The sequence below is a fragment of the Channa argus genome, chromosome 2 (assembly GCF_033026475.1).
Source record: "Channa argus isolate prfri chromosome 2, Channa argus male v1.0, whole genome shotgun sequence".
In the NCBI taxonomy this organism is placed as follows: Eukaryota; Metazoa; Chordata; class Actinopteri; order Anabantiformes; family Channidae; genus Channa; species Channa argus.
Window position 1 is genome coordinate 1,913,637 of NC_090198.1, and position 23,689 is coordinate 1,937,325.

At 38.2% G+C, this 23,689-nt stretch overlaps 1 protein-coding gene across 6 annotated transcripts in view; it reads right to left on the bottom strand.

Moving 5' to 3' along the window:
• Nucleotides 1-23,689, bottom strand: part of adamtsl3 (ADAMTS-like 3) — a 246,013-nt gene that overhangs the window by 55,039 nt on the left and 167,285 nt on the right. For all 6 annotated transcript variants that reach the window (XM_067494183.1, XM_067494161.1, XM_067494172.1 and 3 more), the window contains 5 exons: nucleotides 22,751-22,877; nucleotides 8,951-9,025; nucleotides 6,093-6,250; nucleotides 1,036-1,147; nucleotides 749-887 (listed from right to left, as the gene is read on the bottom strand). In XM_067494183.1, coding sequence (XP_067350284.1) covers nucleotides 749-887; nucleotides 1,036-1,147; nucleotides 6,093-6,250; nucleotides 8,951-9,025; nucleotides 22,751-22,877 — 611 coding nt within the window. The remainder of the gene's footprint in view (nucleotides 1-748; nucleotides 888-1,035; nucleotides 1,148-6,092; nucleotides 6,251-8,950; nucleotides 9,026-22,750; nucleotides 22,878-23,689) is intronic.

A 23,689-nucleotide genomic window follows, 5' to 3' on the forward strand; every position in this document is an offset into this window, starting at 1 on the left:
TAGTTTGCCTTCTCAAATTGGTTCGAAAGGCGAAGCCTTGCTCTGAAACCTTTAGAACTTAATATTTCTGCACTGCTGCCAAGGGATGAGTCTCTATCCCAGAAGCTGCTGTGGCTCAGGATACCCAGCACCTCCAGTCCACATGCTGCATCCTCACTGGGCAGAACACTGCACCCAGGAGTAACTGTGGTGCAGGAAGTAGAGCAGTCGTCCACCGATCGCAGGTTTTAATTCTCAGCTTCTGCTGTCACATGTTGAAGTTCTTGTCCTTTAGCAAGACTCCTGGTGAGTGCAGCACAGCTGCATAGCAGCTCCCCCATTGGTGTTTCAGTGTGTGTGATTGTTAGAGTAAATGGGTGAATGAGAAGCAATGTACTGAAAACTACTTTGGGTACCAATTAGATAGAAAAATGCAGACTATTTACCTTTTACCCCACTGTTGTTTCTGGAGTCGCTTCCATGCCATCACTTTCAAAATCAACATTGCACAGGATGGTTTACATGGTTGACATTGCTTGGCCCAATGGTGGCACTAGTGGAAAGGTCTTTTAATTTGAACTGCCATTAGTGGAAGACAATTAACAAGCCCCCCTCCTTAGCAATAAGTATCCCACCAATCCACTATTTTGTAGTGCAACAGGCTCCGAACCCCCAACATGATAATTTAGAGAATATATAGGTGGTTTAGGGAGTTTAGACGTAATGTTATCAAAACTGACACTAAATGTGGTTTTTTAGTGATCCCCACCTCTCTGGGCAGGGGTCCATGTTGCACTCCTTAAGCTTTGGTGTAGGTTTGGTGTTTTCAGGATAGCTGCTGCAGTGGTTCTCAGGCATAGTCTGGTTGGATCGGATATCTGTACACTCTGCAGAGTTCAGCTGATAACCTGGAAAAGAAATTTGAAATAGACTATGAAACTATGAAGCTGGGAATATAGCACAACAGCTAAGGATCACAGCAGTAAAAAACAATATTAAATAATTATTTAAATTGTTAGATTACAGTCACTGTTAAATGAGTGATGATCACCTAACCTCCTCCACAGGTGACTGAGCAGGGGAAGAAGTCAGTTTCTCTCCATTGGTACCTGATTGGCTGATAGAACAGAAACTGAACCACTGTGCTCTTTGGGCCTCCATATTTCATCTGGACAAGTTGAGTGAAAGAAGAAGAGCACAAACGAAGTACACCATGTTATGTTGAGAATATTAGAGGGCAAAATAGAAGAGGCAAAAAAAGGAAATTACATGAAACATGACATTACTATTGAAGAAGAATTTACTAAGGAATTTACATTTACATTTAGTCCTTTAGCAGAGGTTTTTATTCAAAGCGACTTACAAGTGAGGTACAAGGCAGCAAAAATCTAAGTCAAGGAGAAAAAAATCGAAGCCCTATCAGAAAGTTTTGTTTAGTTTTTTTAGATAAAATAGATTCAAGTGCATTGGAAGGTGTGGAAGAGTTCTGTTTTCAGCTGTTTTTTTAAGGGAGTGAGTTTGATGAGCGTGCAGAGTAATAGCTCGTTCCACCATCGTGGGACTAGAAGAAGCATGATAAAGGAATACTCCACTGATTCCATGCCAGTGATATACAGGATGAGTCATGTGGCATGGCACAGTTTTATGTACAACCCTAATTCCAAAAAAGCTCATTTTGATTTTGATTGCAGCAACACATCTCAAAAAACTTGGAACGAAAGGAACAAAAAGCTGTAAAAGTAATTGATGCAAATGAAAAAACAAACCGAGGAGCATTTGACAACTAATTAGGTTAATTTGCAACAGGTCAGTAACATGACTGAGTATAAAAGGAACAATTCAGAGAGGCAGAGCCTCTCGAATGTAAGGATTGGAAAGGATCTCAAATCTGCAACAAACTGCATATAAAAATTGTGGAACAATTTTAGAAAAATGTTCCCCAATGTAAAATTGCTAAGATTTTGAAGATCCCACCATCTACAGTATATAATATCATGAAATGATTCAGGGAACAGCAGGAATCACTGCGCACAAGAGAGAAGACCAAAGGTCAAAACTGGATATGCGTGACCTTGGGGCCCTCGGGCCGGACTGCATCAATAGCAGGCATGGTTCTCTACTAGACATCACTGCATTGGCTCAGGAATACTTACAGTAATCACTGTCTGTTAACACAAATTGCTGTGCAATTCACAAATGTAATTTAAAGCTGTATTATCCAAAGGAGAAGCCATATGTGAACACAATTCAGAAACGCCGGCCTGTTCTCTTGACCAAAGCTTATTTAAAATGGTCTGATGAAAAATGGAAAATTGTTCAGATCAAAATTTGAAACTCTTTTTGAAAACAATGGATGCTGTTTCCTGTTGAATGAGGAGAGAGACCATCCAGCTTGTTATCAGTGGACAGTTCAAAAGCCTGCATCTCTGATGGTATGAGGGTGCATTAGTCCCAATTCCGTGGGCAGCTTCCACATCCAGAAAGGCACCATCAATGCTGAAATGTACAGAGAGGTTTTAGAACGACATAATGCTGCCTCACACCCATCCCAGGTTCGAGGCAGGGTGGAACCTGGACAGGTTTCCAGTCTATCTCAGGGCTGACACAGACCCACATACACAGACAGACAACCATTCATACTCGCATTTACACCTACTGGCAATTTAGAGTCACCAATTATAACCTAAGATGCATGTCTTTGGACTGTGGGAGGAATCAGGAGTACCCAGAGGAAGCTAACGCAAGGATGGGGAGAACATTTAAACTCCACAAAGAAATGCCACTGCTGGCTGGTAGGTTCAAACCAGGGACCTTCAAGCTGTGAGTTGACAGCCCTAACCACTCCACCACTATGCTCTCCTGTAGTTGTCTTTCTCCTTCTCTGTCTCCCTCTCTCTGTCCCTTTCTGTGGTTGTCCCCGGGATTTGAAGCTGTGTGTTTTCCAGTGTGCAGCTACTGGTCCTACAAAGCTGCCTGATATTTTGTTGTTGCTTTTGCTGCTCTTTTCTTTTCTCTCTCCCCTTTACACTCACCCCAAATGGTCAAGGCAGATGGCCGCCCACCCTGAGCCTGGTTTTGCTGGAGGGTTCTTCCGTTAAAGGGAGTTTTTCCTGTCCACTGTTGCCTACGGCTTGCTCCAGGGAGAATTGTTGGGTTCTGTCTATGCATCTTTATAGTCTTGACTTTATTCTGCAATGTGCCCTGAGATGACTTTGTTGTGAATTGGCGCCATATAAATAAAGTTGAATTAAATTGAATTGAATTGAATTGAATTGAATTAGATCTTTTCCAGGTACACTCCTGTTGGCCACTGCCAGGACTGTAAAATTCTGAAACTGGGAAGCAGAGGATTCCTTGCAGGACTGCATGGAGCAAAAAGGCTGGGATGTTTTCTGTGACACATGGGGATGACACTGATGGACTCAGCATTTCTGGTTACATCCATGTCTGTGTTGATGTCAGCATACTAAGTAAATGGATGCTTACCCATCAACAAACCATGGGTTACTAGCAGACTAAAAGGTCAGTTAATCCAAAAGAAAAAGGCCTAAAGGAAGGGTGACAGGGTCAAGGCAATGCCCTGAAGGCAAGGGCAAGAACTGAAGGTGAACATTTAGGAGGGGACAAGCCTAGAGACAGTAATTGGAACACCAGCTGGAGCAGCATGTAGTGAAGCAGGTCTGGTCGGGCATCAGAAAGATCGTGGGTCTGAATCGGAAAAGTGGGCCACTGCCTGATGGAGACCAGGGCCGGCTGACAGCACGAATACCTTTTTCAACAGATTCGACAGCTCCTCCTTTTGCTGTCAGCTGTCTGTAGTGCTTAATCCCCATTTCCAACACATCCGTCCTTTCTTTTCATTCCCCTCCATTGACAATGACCCCGACCAGCTAAGTCTCCTCATGGCACCCCTCCTTTGTCCAGAACCCTTCTACATGTCTACCCCCCTTTCAGCTGAGTCTTGCCCCTCCACCTGCTTAAGATAACATTCCAGTCATTTCAGGTTAAGAAAGAATTGGACAGACTTTGTCCTGGTGATATTAACTCAAGACTCCTCAGAACCTGCTCCAGTCAGCTGTGCAGCATCCACACACCTCTTTAACTTGAGCTCACAAGTTCAGAGAAGAGCTGTGCTGTTGAAAAACATTGTGCATAATTTCTGTCCATAAAAACTGTCTCCTTCTCGAGAGGCTGGTTACCTGTTATAGTGATCATTTGCATGAATTATGGCCTTTTAAAAAAATATTATCTTTATCTTTGTTCTAGTGGGCTGCTGTAACAAAGTAATTTCCTGCAAAGGATCAATAAAGTATTATTCTATTCTATTATTCTAAAAAGAACCAATAATGTGATAGTCCATAACTTTAATTTTCAACATCTATTCTATTAGATGTTGAAACTGTTCTTTTTGTGCCAGAAAGCTCAGAACCCACTGATGACATATTATTTCAGTGATATCAAACACTGGATATGATATGAATGGTTTTAGTCTCTGTACTTTCCTCCTAAAAACTGTTCATATGCAACTAAACTGCAATGGGTAATATGTTTTTGTAGGGAACTGTAGAAGTGACTGTTTTTATCTTAAGCCATGTTAAACAAGAATAATATGTTCAAAACATTTATTTTATCTTAAACTGGATTTTGTGCTGCAAAACTAGATTATTTAGTGAAAAGATATATGTAATATGTGTGACTTGCCATTTAAAGTCATTGTCAAGTTTTGCTCATTAAGTTAACATAACACAAAATCTGGTTGCAGTTAAATTTATCACTGAAAAAAATTGTATTTACATTTTATGTAGCGCAGTATGGAAATATATTATTTTTGTCGACAGGGTTGCACAGTATTAACAAATTTGCCAACCTCACTGTGTGTACAAACCTCCTGGAAGCTAACCACAGCCACTTCACCCAACCTATTGTTCACCAAGAAAGGACTGACGCCCAGCAGGACTGAAGGATTGTGGAGCTGAATGAAATAAATTACTGCATGTGTGTGTTCATGTCCCCAGTACAACAGTGTGGCTCATCAACATGTCCTTAATAATTTTTGTTGACAACAATGATGCTCAATGTCATGGAGGTGTAAGAATTACTAGGCTTTCATACACATAGAGTAGGATCCATTTATTGTTGGTTTGGCTCGTTTTTATGGGATTTATTGATTAGAAGAAAATTCAAAAATCACTTATATTTATACCTTTAAATGTCAACTGGTTTGGTGACTTATAGAGTGGGAGTGGTGATGAATAACAGTGCAAAATGGATTATCTTTAATAGCTTATAGCACTCAGGGTCACAGGGGCCTGCAGTCTTTCCTAGCTGTCATTGGCCAAGAGGCGGGGTATAACCTGGACAGTCTATTTTTTTATTTTTACATAAATTTCTTCTGTTTAATTTAAAACTATATGTTTAAAAGACACCGGACTCTGTGGTTGAAGTGCTTGTTCTTACTATAACTGCAACAAGTCCTACCAGAGTGGGGGTATGATATAATATGGCAATGGTATAAACATCTGCAGAGACAGTAATACAAATGACAGATTACAAACTGCTATGGAGATGCCTTTACTTCCTTATGCTTAATATGTACTTAATACTTACTCATGCCAAATTAGCCGTGCTAACAAAAATCCAATTAAATTAAAGGGAGCAAAGCTCAAAATTAGAAATTGTATATAATTGTTTTGTACCCACTTTGAGAAAGGGCTACCACCTGATATACATGTGCTAGAATAATTACTCTAAAGCTTGATAAAGGAGCACTGTCCTATCTGATTTGACTCTCGAGTTTTTAACCAGAGGACTCAGCATCCATATATTCAAATTAGCTGATCAATGTTCTTTTTTCATATTTAGTATAACTGCAATATAAAGGGGACTGAGCAACAATACAGTCACTGCAAACAGGTAATTTCTTTCTATTTATTTGTAACAGGCTTCTCAGACTGTTATTGTAAAAGGCCCACTGCAAACAACCTCAGTCTATAGTATAATATAGTCTACAATGTTGGAAATATGCCATAGATTGATTTATGTTGTATCACTAATATATAATTAAATATGTACATCAGAAAACAAACATCTTAAGGCTGTTTTATTTTTTTCACCTTGATATTGTAATCAGCATTGAGTGGACCATGTGTCCTGAGTGTCTGTCTTTCCGACCCTCTCTGAAAGTCCAAGGATGTGTTTCCTATCACGTAGAAGCCTGTGGACAGCAGACTGGTCTCCTCCTTTCTTCCCTGAAGAGAAATGGCTTCAATGCCTGAGGAACAGACAGAGAAGAAGGGACATAGTTCAACTTGCAAAATAAAGCCCATGTTTTGATAAAAACACCAATGTGAATGTGTGGATGGATTTAAACATCTAGAAAATGAAATCATTAAATGAAGACACAGATCTAGACATGAAACAACAAGAATAGCATATAAGTCATTTACATTTACATTTATTCTATCTAAAGTGAGGTACAAGGTAAACTAAGTCAAGGAGAAAACATCAAAGATAAATGCTATGAAAAGGAGTGTTTTCATTTAATGAGATGCAAGTGCAAGAAAGAACACATTCTTTTTTTAAGATTTAAGTGCATAGGAAGTTACAGAAGATTTGTTTTCAAAACTTTATGAATATTGGGAGTGTGGCTGCTGAATGTGCAGATTTTTTTTGCAGATTGAGACCACAATGCGCTGATGCTATTAGTAAACTTCTTATTTTAATCTAATAAATAAGTGAGTATAGTTTTAGTTTACTTTTTATAAAATATACTAAACAAAAGTATTCAAAAGGTTCAAATATACTTGGCTAATAATTGTACTTATATTTAAGTGTACTTGGCATTTACTAATGAGTATACTAATTTTAAGTACAGTCGGGCTGGGCAGTGGTGGAAGTGATCGTAGCTGTGACCCATATTTCCCCGTAGGTGTGATTAGGAGAGTGAAGCGTTGTCTGTTTCTGTGTCTCTGTCTGGCAGCCCTAAGACAGACTGATGACATTTCCAGTGCGTGTCGTTCTGTTTGCCAGGGATCAGTTTTGGTCTTAGCTCGTACTTACACTTTAGCTTCAACTAATAAACAGACTCAACAACGATATATTTGTCTTGCACTTCAGTACATTAGGCAGCAGGGTAGTGGAGGTTTTTATTTAGTTATTTTATTTGACCTTTAGTCTGACCTGAGTCTCATTGAGATTTCAACAGTGTCCTGGCCAACACAGGCAGCAGCTCAAGTTACATGACATTTACACTCAGCATACATCCAATCACACAGTCAAATAATACAGATAAAACTTACATTTACAAATATAAAAACCAATGCACAATATACAAAATCCAAAACAACCAAGATTCAAATAGGTCAAAGCAATGACATCCTGTTGTTACAGCCTTCCTATCATTTATAGTCATTGTTAGGAGTGATTAGTGCTGCTGCCTCAAAAATATGAACTAATTGTACACTGAAAGTGTACTACTCTTATAAAGATATATTTGAGGTGGAGCCCTCATCACTCAATACCTAAATCTACCCATATTTGTCTCAAGGTCCATTGTTTGCCAAAATTAACAACGTTCACTTATTATTAAATACTTCCTGCTTGCAGAGACATTTCTTTTCCATGAAAAAGTAGGAACAAATCTTTTCATTCTTGACAATAATTATCAGCATTTCCCTCAATGTTTTTATAATAAATTAAAAACTCCTGCAGCTTGTGCCTGGTATCATGGAAATAAGCTTTTCAAAATCAAAACAAGTGTGTATACGGAGAGGCATGTGTTGCTAGTAGTGAAAGTATGTTGAGACTTTAGATAATATTTAGTTTTGGAGTTCATGAACTTGAGCATAGGTTAGCTGAGCTGAAAATGTGTTTGATTTCCTCTATTTTACTATCTCATTCTACCTTCAGCTCCTCTCTGTACTATTCCCTATCCCACACACTGATCTCCTGTTAGTTGATGAATGATCTGCTAAAGTAATTCTTAGGTCACTCCTGAGCTCTGAAACATCTGACAAAGCGAACAGCCAGTAAATCCTGCAGCTCTTGGAGGTATTATGCTGTCAGAACATGAGTATATTAGCAGGGTAAGGCTTGTGGACATATCCTGGTTTTATCTGCATTCATTGTGGGCTGTTGCACTTCTTTTAACTGACAGTAAAGTAGGCCAGGAAAACCCAAATGACACAAACAAACACTCAAAATGCTCCGAGGAGGTAAATTGCAGGGTTCAGGCTATGTAGGACATTTTTTTATTTCTTTAATATCCAGAACTCTGGATGTTTTAATTTGTCCTTGCTCCATTTTCCTGGCCGTATTCTACAATAATACTTATATAAATACTATTCAACTTCATACAGTATTAACTTTCTTTGAAAAATCTAATTGTGCCTATAACATGCATTACATGTTGACACTTAAGTTACCCGTTTGCATCTCGATCCTGTCAGTGATATACAGTGGAAACCCTGGTGCTTCAATATTTGACATCTAAACCAGTATATAAAGTGAAAAAGTATCACAAGGGTGGTAGATTGTACAACAAGACACAGGACTTTTCCACAGTAGATTTGACTCCAAGTGAGAGCTGTTGTGTGCTTTAATAATGATTGTTACAAAATGTGATGCACCTGGTTACTGTAGTAAGGAAGTTAGTGTGTGATCCCATTGTATGTACATTTTGTTTTCATATAATCTGTCTTGTTACTTAACCTTAACCTTAACGTAACCTTAATCTGAACTTGTTTTCCCTAAGCATAACTACAATTCAAACTTCAATGTCACCACCAATAAACTTCCAATTTGTAATTTGATTTAGTACTTACCACTTCTAGAAAAGCCTTTTTTCTTATAGTGACCGCATTGGGGGCATTCACGTATGAGCGAGCTGGACGTGGAAAACTACTGATTTGGAGGTTTTAGGATGACGCGATAACATCTAAATTACATACTGTACTGAACTGTCTTCACTCACATATCAAATCAGGTCCTTTGGCATTGAGTCTGAGGAAGCGGCTGCCCACTGGCACCTCCAGAACTGTCTTCAGAGCTGAAGGCAGAAACACAGTTGGTTATTTTTCAACATATGACACATTACAAAATACAGCTTCCAAATTACCTGAATAACCTTTGGTGAATGAGTGTTGAGCACTAAGTATTACTGTAAAATCACCACAATCAGCATAAAACAAGAAAAACAAAACAGGGAGTTTACCAAGGATTAGTTGTGCACTCTGTCTCACCCGTGTCTCTCCAGACACAAATACAAAGTCAAAGTCCCCTGCAGAGCTGCAGAGTGTGAACACTGGCCTTAAATGGTTCTGAAACATGACTCTAAATGAAAGCTAATGCTGCTATGTGTCTACTGAATGTGTAAGAGAAGTCTTTACTCTTTTCACAGCCTTTTTTCTGCTTTGACGTTGCAATTCCATTGTCAATTTATCATTTCTTTTTACCTAAACATACTTGAATCTACATCCCCTATATCCCCAACTGTAGTAAGTAAACTAACATGTTCTATAAAGCTCAAGTTTAAAGTTTGAAAATGTGCACTGGATATCTTGGTATGTACACGCTGCACACACCTTCACACACTTTATCTATCAAAGTGGTCGAAAGCAAGTCACTACGTCAAGCTGCAGATACATTTCTATTGTTTTATGTGTCGCTGCTGTAACAAATTCTGGTTTTGACTTTTTCATTTCCTTATTTCACTGCATTAAACAATAACCCTGACAAGCTTCTAAAAGCCTTTCTAACTGCACATCAACAGAATAATTATGTGTCTAATCAAAGTCTGAAATCACACAGTTACATTTGCATTTGGATGTGTTTCTATTCAAGGCTTGTAGCTGCTAGATTGATGTTCTGTGCAATGCTATCATTTTCTTTTATCACAACTGACAATTTAACAAATGCAGTTCTGCTACTTTAGTTTGACCTCAAATGTTTTCAGAGTAATAAATTGTACAGTTGTTGGGGTGACTGTGGTGCAGAACGGCAGAGCACTTATCCACTAATCCCGCACTTCTTGGTTCCATCCCCAGCTACATGTTGAAGTGTCCTTGAGCAAGAAACTGGTGGTAATGTACATACGTCTTTTTGAGAAGTATGCTTTAAGAATTACAATATAAGAAAATCATCAAATGATTTTCTTTCATCATCATTGGGCTCTACTCAAACATGCACAGTGGAAACTTTTATAAAGCATTTACATGGACCACTTACTTGCAAATGCAATTACATAGGCAACATAATTACAACCAGATTATATTTTCCATAAACATTATTAAAATATGTTGACCTTCAACATAAATGTCAAGTTGCTCCTTTGTTGATACTAAACATTTCAACAAAATGTTCCCAGGCAACATTCTAAGCAAAGTAACCATTCTTGCAAAAACACTAAAGCACTACAGGGACTACAGCAAGTTTTCTCGTTGTGTTCAAGCACTCAGAGCAGTTGGTTGGGGTTAGAGAAAGATTGTGGTCTCTGGCTAATTAGAAAAAACATTTAATATTGTCACAATTGACATGTGTAATTGCTCTTAAACAATGTTCATGACTTTTGTCTAAACCTAAATCTCACAGTGCACAGCAATTAGCCTAACACCTTGCAGCTTGTTTTCTGTTTCATAATTGATCATTCTGTCCAAACACACAAACACACGTGCTCAAACACATGCACACACACACACACACACACGCACAGTGTTCTAGAGGTTGCTGGGCTGATTGGTCTCATTCCCACAGTCTAAAATGAGCATATCATGTACTGTATGTTACTTGATAAGGGTTGAAAAGGGGACTTTCTAAATCTTTGTGCTCTGCTTGATAAACAGCTGTTTGATCTGCTTGTGCAGTCTCCATTGATGGGGAAAGTTTGTTCACTGTGGGTTTACAAGCATTGTGGTTGACTCAAGTGCAGTTTAACCTCTGCTCTGCCACAGTCACACACCATGTGTATGAATAATTTAATCATTTATATGTCCCAGCTGAATCACAGAGCCAAAACGTGCATACACTCTTCTGGCCTTACACACTGGCTGTTTTCACAGTAGATAAAACTGAGGAAGTGATGCAGTCCATGCTCCATAGCTATGCTCCAATTGCTTGCCACCAAGACATAAAGCATGTTTTATGACTGGTCCATTTCAGATGCATTAAAATAAACAAGAACACATTTAGTAAGTGCTCATTTGTTCAAAATTGAAAAGGTTACTATAAAAGGCCAATTAGAATTTTCAGGGAATAGGAAGTATTAAATGGCATCTCCCAGTTGCTGTTTTATGTGTTTTATCTCATATTCTGTCTCTAGCTGCATGAGAAAGATAATATAGCTTGTGGATGTTTTATATCAAAGTCTCTAACAGTATAAAACAACTTTTCTCCTTCACTGTGATAAATGCCTTGCACTATTTTGAAAGAACTGATTGAAGAAAACCACTAAACTCCAGTCACTGCCATCTTTAAATCTGCCTGTTTTACAGCTGCACAGCAGCACTCGTCAGCTCTGCAGATCTAAAAAACATCTGCATGTGGGCTGTGAAACATCATTGAGCTTTACTAACTAGTCAATCATAAGACTCCTAAGGTCATGCTCACAACACATACCAACAAAAAATAACTACTGAAAGTATTTACTGCTGTGGAAACATTTTTGTTTTTCAATCTGCAAAAACACTTCCTGACTTTTCACTTTTCAAGTGTTTCACCCTCTGTGGTTAAACAAGGAGGTGTAATAATGAGTTGAGAACTTTATAGACAAATGGAGTGTTAATTCTATTTTCCAAATTTTACTAACGTTATTTTTCCTTCAGGCAACAAATACGCGTTGAGCTAAAACAATTAAACAGCTCTGGCTGCCTGCCATGAGGCTTCTCCAAATGAACATAATGATAGTGGAAACTGCATTTGAGATTCAAGATTCAAACAACTTTATTGGTCCCATAGGGAAATTGTGTAACATTTGCATCTGTAACATCTGCAATGTTCTGAATTTATGGGAGCAATTAAATATATTCAACTACAGGCATTTGCATTTTTCCCGTGGTTTCAAATGCAGATTAATTGTGAAGCCAAAGATGTGACTTTTTTAAGTGACCTTTAAAATAAAAGAATAAAATGAAACAAATCAACTGTTATGAGCTGTGCTGAATTTGTGCGCAGAGGCTATGTGGCGCACTGTAGCCACTTCACATTCCAAATGCAATGACAGATAAATAATAGTCATAAATAATGGATGAGGAACCAAGGTTCCGTGTGTGTAATGGTAAATAAACTTCCTAACTAAGGTAACCCTAAATGGTTGTGATTGGTTTAATGTGCCAGCTATCCTCTTCAGGGACATTAAAGCTGGGGACAAGGTAGAGAGGGCAGAGTGTGAGAACTGAAGTCTGAAACATGGAAACATGTTTAATTAAAGTTGAAGAACTTAAAACCAAAGACAGTTTTTAGTACATAATGTGTTGATTCTTAACTACTGCAGCATCCAAATATTACTGGATGAACTGTGATGAAACAGTTATATAGAAGTGGCAAGTAAATGTAGTCAAGTATTGCATTAAAGTGTAACTTAAATGCAATACTTACTAATTATGAATGAAATTTAATTTTCAATACACTACAATCTAGAGGCAAATTCTATTTGTTTTACACCACTACATTTATTTTACAGCTTTCTTTACTTTGCAGAGTCTATTTTGCAGTATATTAGTATCATGAAACATAATCAACTAATAAAGGACAATGTATTACTAAAAAGAAGCTCCATCTTTACCAGCTGCTGGATTTTTCCATGCCAACGTCTTATAACACCATTTTTGTTTTCATTCATATGTGAATTATTGCTGTTAAGAAATGAATGATGATGATTTGTTATGGAAAGACATCAAAATATGAAGTGGTTCTCTCCTTTATTTTGTACATTACCTGCACTTGATACAACCTAAACATTTTAGATTTCTGTATAAACCTTATTAAGAAGCACATGTAGAACACATCTGGACTAGATTGTTATCAACAGCATTATCATAGACTTTCTTAGTGTAGTACTGCTACTACTTTAGTACCTAATACATTTTTATGTTTATGATCAGAGTTTACAGAGATAAGAACAGTAGGAGGAAATGAAACATGATCTAAACATCACTGAAGTTTTTTTTCTCCTTTACTAAACAAATTAAATGTTCAGGTGAATTTCAGAGTCGTATCAGACTAGGCAGATACTCAATGTTAGGACTTGAATTATGTGAGTGTGAATAGTTGACTGTGTATGTATCTCTGTATTGGCCCTGAGATAAACTGAAGACCTGTCCGGGGTGGAGCCCACCTCTCACCCAGTGACAGCTTGGATGGCCTCCAGCCCCCTGCGACCCGAAACAGCATAAATGGGTTAAAAATAATAAGTACATTATTGTACATAATTATATAATAGAGCATTGTTCCTTTTCTTTTTATTTCAAGACTTTTTAGGACATCAACATCTATATTTCTTCTAAAGATAGACAAAAAACTCAGTTAAGAATGAAAATAAAAATGCCACTTACTTCTTAGTAATGAAGCTCAGTTTTCTTCTAAAAAGTCAACACATCCTGTCTTGTCATTTAATTGAATATTTAGAGCTTAGAAAATACTTGATTATAAAAATGTTGATAATATTTTAAAAAAAATCTGGGCTATTGTGAGTGACTGTGCAGATACATACACATCATGATGATAATGACATGAAACCTAAGTGGCATTATGTTGTTGTCGTAATGTGCTGTTGTAATGTACAGTTAAGCCACAAAAGGAGGATGCATATCTTTGTGACAGAGGGCCTCTGCTGACCTATGCATTGATAGGATCTTAAGGTCAACTGCAGCAAATCACACAAGGGCAACAACAAGGGCATCTGTAGAGTACATTTATCAGCACCCACAAGTGTCTCTATTACCATCATGGTTTAACTCTATGTGGATTTGTAGCTGTGTGTATTTTATTCCTTCCTTGCCTAGTGACCTTGTAGCTATACTACATTATTTTACCTGTTTCTCTCTCATAGAAATGCTCCTGCCTGCTAACATTAAGCTTTCACCCCATAGGTCTCTGCACTCTTGCAGAATTACAGCTGGTATAACAAGCTGATTGTTGTCAAGGGCCTATCCTTCAGAGGAGCTGAAAAACATGCCGTTACACCCTCAGTTACTTCTTCAAGAGCTCCTCATTTCTTTTTATTAAAGGCAGAGTAATTTGCTTGGATTCAAATCCTTTCACTAGATATACAGGCTCCCTAAAAGTTCAGGAGCTGTGCTGTACAAACTCCTACATCTGCCCACTGCAACAAAATGACCAATAATTCTTCACTGTGTCATTCGTTTGAACTGTGTTCAGGGGATGGGGATTCTTGTTTGTGAAAAGATGACTTACGTACAACTGGCAGTCATAGAGTGCTGTGAACCAGAATTCTCCAACAACAACACAGACGCCTTGCCTCTGCATCAGTCTCTGGCTTGTTCACATTACCCAATGCTACAAAGGCAGCATTGTGCCGGCCATTAGAGGACATTGGCTACCATCCTGACAATTACACACACACACTAGCATTTTTGTCCATCTAATTTTCCATCTAATTTTTAGTGACAGATTGATGGATGATCAAAGGGGATATATTTTCTAAAAATGAAGATGGAACCATATTAAAACCTGTTTCCGAACACACAGTTTCTACTTGGCTGTTACTGTTATCCACAGTATTTTTGGATTTAACCAACTCTAAGCTGAGATAAAACACTGTTATGGGTTTAATTTCTTGGTGCTTAATTTGATGAAAACCTGTGAGAAAAAGGTAATTGGTGCATGAATGGTGGAGGCTCCATCTAACAGTGGGTGGGCAGCTGTAGCCAGATGGCATTTTAATAGTCCAGCCTAAATAAATCCTGTAGGCAGCAAAGCTGAGATGGCTTCTGAATGCCTGTAGCCAACCCAACAAAGACTGACATCCAGCCAAGACAGGTGACAGACTCCCAAAGAGCCTTTGGGAGGCTAAATGTACCTCACAAAGAGTTGTTGTGCACAAAGTTGGTGGTTCCTCCTGTTCATTGGGCACCACACTGAACCCTGAGTTGTACTCTTGGTTAGGTATGTGAGTGTGTTTGTGCGAATGTGTGAATGAGAAGAAGTGTAAGTGCTTTGAGTACCAATAGGTAGAAAAGTGCTATATAAGTGCAGAACATTTACCATTTACAAGCATCCAAACTTCCTATGCACTTCAATTTTTAAAAAACGCTATCTGCTCTTTCTTCCACTAGCATCTGATGAAATGGACAAACATCTTCTCGTATCACTTTGCTTTGATGTTTTCTCCTTGACTTAGATTTTTGCTGGCTTGCACCTCACTTGTAAGTCACTTTGGATAAAAGCCAGTGATAAATGACTAAATGTAAATGTAATGATTAAAAAAAGAGAGAAAAGAGAGAAACAAACCTGAGCATTAAGAACTAACTTCAAAAGTGAAACCTCTGTATTATATTGGCACAGGTTTTAAAAGTGTCCAAATGTTGTTAAGCTTATGTTTAATAAGTGCTTTCATAATTTTTTATAATGCTTTTCTTCTTGGTAACCATATCCATTAAATTAATTTTAAAAAATTAATAAAATCTAAAATAAAATAACCGACTAATTTAATGTATGTTTCGGTAACTATTACTAAGAAATTGTAATATCAGCAAATACTGATGTATGAGATAAAATGTCAAGCCATTTCAAACAAAGGAAAATGTGATCAGAATTACTTGCATTCTTTTACTGCATGTGCAGTTAGAAATGTCATCCAATCTTCACCAAATATCAACAAACACATTTGTAAGCTGATAAAATCATTATCTTTAGGAGCATCCTCTCTCAAAGTGATGCTGATAAACTAGCCCATGCATGTGTTACATCTAGGTTTGACTACCGTAATTCCCCAATTTCAGGATGCCCCAGTAACTCTCTAAATGCCTTCAATTATTCCAAAAATACTGCAGCAAGAGTGCTGACTGGAATTAGCAAATGAGATCATATTACTCTCCATTAGCTTCCCATAAAATCTAGAAATTAATTTAAAACCCTCCTCCTTACATATAAAGCTTTTAATAGTCAAGCTTGGACGTATGTGAAAAACCCCATAGTAATTTATATGTCGAAGTGTCTGTGGGCAAGACACTGAACCCCCAAGAGCCCTTTCCCATCTTTAGCTGTGCAGTGCCGGTCCAAGCCCAGTAGAAGTTGGGGAGGCTTGCGTCAGGAAGGGCATCCGGCGTAAAAACTGTGCCAAATCAACTCGCAGACAATAATAAGATGACTCATTGATAAGACCACTTTGATCTCAGAATGCAGGCCTATTTGAGGTTCCCAGAATTTCCAAAAGTAGAATGTAAGGCAGAGCCTTTAGCTATCAAGCTCCGCTCTGGTGGAGCTCCCAGTTCAGATTCGGGAGGGAGACATGATAAATGTTCTGCACTTACATAGCGCTTTTCTACCTATTGACACTCAAAGCGCTTTACACTGCTTCTTATTGACCCATTCACACACACAATAACACACACACTGATGGGGGAGCTGCTATGCAGCTGGCCAACGCTCATTAGGGGCAACTAAGTTGGGGTTCAGTGTCTTGCTCAAGGAAACTTCAACATCTGACCAGAGGAGCCGGGGATTGAATCAACAACTGTGAGATTGGTGGATAACTGCTCTACCTTCCTGCGCCACAGACATCCTCTCTACTTTAAAGACCAGGTTTAAAACCTTTTTCTTTGATAAAACCTGTACTTAAAGCTGCTCAGTCTCTCTGAACTAGCTTTTAGCAGAGCTGCTACATGCTTAAAATGATGGGGACCCCCCCTCCTCCCAAGTGTACTGAGTTCGCCATCTCTCCCCATGCATTTATATGTCACCACAGTATGACATTATGTGTCTTCTTTCTCCCTGTCTGTCCTTTTTCCTGTCTGTCTGTCTCTCTCACTGTCTGCTACTTCACTGAAATGCTTTAGATCAGCCATATTCTTCGGTTGTTTGGTGACTATATGCACCTTGGGTTTTGATCTGATCTTGGTTGGTGGAAAACTCTTGGGGAGGGTAACAGTGATGTTGAATGTTCTCCATTTGTTCAGGATTGGCCTGCCAGGAGTCATTTGTAACTATTAGCCTCCTGGTGAACATCAACAACTCTTTACTAAGATTTTCAGAGATCTCTTTTGCTGGAGCTGCGGCAGACTTCTACAAACCTGTTTTGATAGCAAAGATCTAGGTTTGTATTGTTTAAATAAGCCAGAACCTCTCAGACTCACACAAAATTGTCATCCGATTAATTGAAACCCCTGACTCTAATCTCTCCTTGAAATTAATAAATAATCCTAGAGGTTCACATACATTTCACGCACAAATACTTAACATAGATTTTTTTTGACAATAAATAGATAAGTAAGTAAACTTTCTGTCTAATATGTTGAAGTGTCCTTTATCTAGTTTTAGGGCTTGTATGGTAATCTGATCAAAAATAGAGAACATTTTCAAAAGGTGTTACATTTTTGAGCCTTCTGTATATTCATTTTAACTCCCTGAGACATGGCAAGAGAACAGAAACATTTGATTCAACAGCCAGGTACTGGTGTCAACATCTCCATCCCCAACTTGTTAAAAGTGAGAAAAATGCTGAGCAGCTGAGGGAATATTCAAACAAACAAACTTCCACCTGTTGGAAATTGCATTTTCAATATTTGACAGTTGATATTGGTGCTGTTGGTACCTCCACACTAGACAGGCAAAGTTGAAAAGAGGGGGGTGGGGGGTGTAGCAACTTGAACTTCTTTAATTCAATAAAGTAATACATGTGTATCAGTTTTATGGATTCACATAAACAGGATCATTCAAACCAACGCTGAGAAATTTAGCATTCAGTATTTATTTTACTCACAGCTTGTTTATTAGTCAGCAGTTAGGGAAACTGAAACATGCAGTGAATACTTATCTCCTTTCTAGCATTTTTTCCATCTAATCTTTAGTGACAGATTGATGGATGATCAAAGCTGATTTTTCTTTTCCAAGAATGAGGATAGAACCAGATTAAAACATATTTCGAACACGTATATTTATATTTGGCTGTTACTGTTATCCACAGTGTTTTTGGATTTAACCAACTCTAAGCTGAGATAAAACACTGTTATGGCTTTAATTTCTTGGTGCTAAATTTGATGAAAACCTGTGAGAAAAAGGCACTTGGTGCCTGAATAGTGGAGCTCCATCTGCAAGCGGGTGGGCTGCTGTAGCCTGATGGCATTTTAATAGTCCAGCCTAAATAAATCCTGCAGGGAGCAAAGCCGAGATGGCTCCTGAATATCTGTGGCCAATTCATCAAAGACTGACATCCAGCCAAGACAGATGACAACCTAAGTCCTAGCAGACAAATATCCAGCTTTTTTACAGTATGCACCTCCCAAAGAGCCTGACTAGGAGAAGGGCTGTGCAAAAATACAGGCCATGCTTTATGTATTGTTATGATACCAGCTGAGCTATTTGTGGAGGACCAGAAGATGACACGGTGGTAGCTGTGACTCCGGGAATGAGTGGTTGTCAACAAATTGGGTGGTTCCTCCTGTTCCTTGGGCAGTGCACTGAACCCTGAGTTGTACTGATGGTCAGGTCAGGTGCCTTGCAGCTCTACAGTTTCTGTGGTTGTGTGTGTGTTAAATGGTGAATGAGAAGTAGGTGAAAAGCATTTTGGCTACTTATAGAGATAAGTGCAGATTATTAGCCATTTTCTTTTGTAGGTGGAGAAAGAGTCTTAAAAGTAACTAAAAATTAATGACACTTGTGTTTTATATTAAGGGATTAACTTGGACACGAAGTTAAGAATAATGGTACTTTTTCAAAAATGCATAAAAAATTAAATATGTGATTTTTGTGCATTTGTCTTCTCTGCTTGGACCTGTATATATCTCACAAAGGTACTTAAAAAAACATGTTCAGTATTTTCACTGAACAACTTGAGTCAGCAAACTTAGAGTTTAGTGAATACAAATGGCAACCTGAAACTCTATTAAGTGAGTGACTTGTACTGTATGTTGTATGTGGAAAGGTACAGCTAAGGCAGAGGCATATATTAAGAATTTATAAAAGAGACATGCAGCAATCAAGGGAACAGATTTCCTGGAAAGTCAGTGGATATTTCAGTAAGACAATGCTAGACCTCATCCTGGATGTGCTACAACAGTGTGGCTTGGTAGATGAGCACAAGAGGTTAATATGATAACCTAATTAAAGACAAGACTTCTCCTCTTACAGAACAAAACCCCAAAACTATTAAATGTGGATTATTAAATATCAGATCTCTCTCTTCTAAATCTCTGTTAGTAAATGACTTGATAAATGATCATCAATTCGATTTATTTTGTCTCACTGAAATTTGGTTGCAGCAGGAAGAATATGTCAGTTTAAATGAGTCAACTCCCCCAAGTCATATTAATTATCATGTTCCTAGAAGCACAGGCTGAGGTGGAGGAGTTGCAGCAATCTTCCATTCTAGTAAATCAATAAACCTTAGACCTAAACATAGTTATAACTCATTTGAGAGCCTTACTCTTAGCCTTTAACACCCAAACTGGAAAACTCAAAAACCACTATTATTTGTTATCATGTACCGTCCTCCAGTCCCTTATTCAGAGTTTTTGATTGAATTTTCTGATTTTCTATCTGATTTAGTGCTTAGTACAGATAAAGTCATTATAGTGGGTGACTTTAACATTCATGTAGATGCTGACAGTAACTGCCTGAACACTGCGTTTAATTCATTATTAGATTCAATTGGTTTTTCCCAAACTGTAAATAAACCCACTCACTGTTTTAGTCACACGTTAGACCTTGTCCTTACGTATGGAATTGAAGTGGATAATTTAACAATATGTCCTCACAACTCTCTTCTGTCTGACCATTTTCTAATAACATTTGAATTTACAATAACAGACTATACAGCAGTTAGGGGAAACATTCCAATATAGCAGATGTTTAAGTGAAAAAACTGTAAACAAATTTAAAGAAATTATTCTTTCATCATTTGCTTCACCATATGTTAATACAATGGAAAGTAGCCACCTTAATGTTACTCCTGCACAAATAGATTATCTTGTTGATAATTCTGCAGCCTCACTACGTTCAATAGTCGATAGTGTTGCCCCTCTGAAAAAGAAGGCAGTAAACCAGAAGAGGTGATCTCCATGGTATAGTTCACAAACACGCAACTTAAAACAGGCAACACGAAAGTTAGAAAGGAAGTGGTGTTTCAGAAAGTTAGATAAATCTCATTTAGACTGGAAAAACAGTTTAAAAATGTACAAAAAAGCTCTGTGATGCCAGAACAGCATATATTCATCATTAATAGAAGAAAATAAGCCCCGGTTTCTGTTCAGCACTGTAGCCAGGCTGACTAAGAGCCATAGTTCTGTTGAGCCTAGTTTTCGCTTAACTTTGAGCAGCAATGACTTCATGACTTTCTTTATGAATAAAATTGTAGCTATTAGAGAAAGAATTCACCAGATCCTTCCCCCAAATATTACAGATAGATCTTCATGTACAGCAGTGCTAGTGTCATCGATAAGGCCACAATCCCTGTTAGACTGCTTTTTACCCATAGATCTCTCTGAGCTAACTTCAATTATTACCTCATCTAAACCAACAACCTGTCTGCTAGACCCTATTCCAACTAGACTGCTCAAGGAACATTACCCTTAATAGATACGTTCGTATTAGATATCATCAATCTATCTTTAGAAGCAGGCTATGTACCACAGGCCTATAAGGTAGCTGTACTTAAACCACTACTTAAAAAAACCCTGTCTTGACCCAGGTGTTTTAGCCAATTACAGACCAATATCTAATCTCCCCATTATTTCTAAAATTCTTGAAAAATTAGTTGCAAAACATTTATGCGACCACCTGTACAGGAATAATTTGTATGAAGAGTTTCAGTCAGGATTTAGAGTTCATCATAGTACAGAAACAGCACTGGTAAAAGTCACCAACGATCTTCTCATGGCCTCAGATACTGGACTCATCTCTATACTTGGTCTGTTAGATCTTAGTGCTGCATTTGATACCATTGATCACAACATTTTATTACAGAGACTGGAACATGAAATTGGAATTACAGGAACTGCACTAGGTTGGTTTAAATCTTATCTATCTGATAGATTTCAATTTGTTCATGTTAATGATGAATCCTCCATGCACACAAAGGTTAGCTATGGAGTTCAACAAGGCTCTGTGTAAGGACCAATACTTTTTACTTTATATATGTCTCCTTTAGGCAACATTATTAGAAAACACTCCATAAATTTACATTGCTATGCTGATGATACCCAGCTATATTTATCTATGGAACCAGATGAAAAAAATCAGTTAATAAAGTTTCAAGCCTACAAGACATAAAGGCCTGGATGTCCCACAATTTTTTACTTCTAAACTCAGACAAAACTGGAGTCATAATATTTGGGCCCAAAAATCTCAAAAATGGTTGGAAATATAATGTCCAACCATATTGTTACTCTAGATGGCATAAGTCTGGCCTACAGTACTACTGCAAGGAACCTTGGAGTTATTTTTGACCAGGATTTGTCTTTTACCTCACATCTCTAGAACAGCCTTCTTCTACCTACGGAAAATTGCCAAAATTAAGAGCATCCTGCCCCAAAGTGATGCTGAAAAACTAGTCCATGCATTTGTTACCTCTAGGTTGGACTACTGTAATCCCCTACTTTCAGGATGCCCCAGTAACTCCCTAAAGAGCCTGCAATTAATCCAAAATGCTGCAGCAAGAGTGCTGACTGGAACTAGCAAGAGAGATCATATTTCACCTTCACTAGCTTCTCTCCATTGGCTTCCCATTAAATCTAGAATTTAAAACCCGGCTTCTTACACATAAAGCTCTGAATGGTCAGGCTCCATCATATATAGAAGATCTCATAGCACCATATCATCCCAGTAGACCACTTCAATCTCAGAATGAAGGCCTACTTGTGATTCCCAGAATTTCCAAAGGTAGAATGGGAGGCAGAACCTTTAGTTATCAAGCACCTCTCACTTCAAAATTGTAACTACTGTATGAGATTGGTTTTGTGTGTTCTCTCCCGTAGTTGTCTTTCTCCTTCTCTGTCTCCCTCTCTCTGTCCCTTTCTGCAGGTGTCCCCGGGCTTTGGAGCTGTGTGTTTTCCAGTCTGCAGCTACTGGTCCTACCAACCTGCCTGATGTTTTGTTGTTGCTTTTTGTTGCTCTGTTCTTTTCTCTCTCCACTTTCCACTCACCCCAACCGGTCAAGGTAGATGGCTGCCCACCCTGAGCCTGGTTCTGCTGGAGGTTTCTTCTGTTAAAGGGAGTTCTTCCTCTCCACTGTTGCCTATGGCTTGCTCAAGTGGGAATTGTTGGGTTCTCTCAATACATCTTTATAATCTTTCTGTAATCTTCTAATCACATTTGTCTCATATTGAAAATCATGCAAAGGATAAGCAGACAACAACCACCACAGAATTTTGAGCAGCTGAAGTCTGACAAAGTAATAAACATGACTCTTTCCCAACTTTTTCAAGTAGGTTGCAGGCATCAAGCTCATATTTACTAAATACAATAAAGTCATACTGAAAATCGTACTTTTGTAAGATACATAAAGCATTATGTGAATGAACAAATCTCAGATTTTAGTTTTTATCAAATATTAGAAAAAGTCCTAACTTTTGTGTCATTGTGAGTCCGTTGGTCAGATACCTACGTTGTTCTAATGTCAGGTGGGGTAGGGCCTGTCCCCGTACCAGCCGGCACGTGGAGCCATCACCGCCACAGATGCCACAGTTGTCCTCCTTGGCACCACTGGCAAGTTGTCGATCACAGCCCACCTCCTGCACACATCACAAATACACAGTCAGAAAACCAAGATGACAGAGATGCACATACACACTCAAAGGAAGACAAGATTATGTTTTGCACTGAAAAATTAAAGCCAGCAGGTTATTCATTCATTTATTCAAAATCAACACATTTTAAAAATTAATTTATAAATTAAAATGACAAGTATTAACAGATTCCAGCTTTTTCAGTAGTAATATGTAGCACTTCTCTTGTATCATTTTGAAATAACATATGTATTGTAGGTCTAGTCCTTTGGTTAGGCATTTATGAAGTATCATTCTAGTGACTTTGGGTGATAATCAGACTTTACAATTGACATTTTTGGTCAGCAGTTAATTGCACTGACAACCTACAAATGGATGGACATCAAGTATGTAACAGCCATTAATGGTTCCCCTCAAGATGAACAACTTTATTGATTCATTGAGTCTCCAACTGGCAGTAATATTGGACCAAAATCAAATATTGTTCAATACTTTTTGACTAAACATCTGCAAAACCTTATTAACCCTAACCCTAAATAATGTTGCTGACCTGTTCTCATTTTTCAGTTCCTTGGGTAAGTACTTTGTGACCACAATTGCTGAAACTGATGGCCTGAGCTAAGATAGTAAACATCCTTTAAACATATCAGCTAAATACCAGCATGTTACAGCCGTACAGTCACACCTTGCCCACCTTACATCACCATAATTGCTGAGAGAGAAGCATAAAACACAATGTCTAGACCAGCACCTTTACTCATCTAGTAATTAGGTTTTCTTTGCAATCGACATGACAGTCTTACAGCTGTTTGAATGAC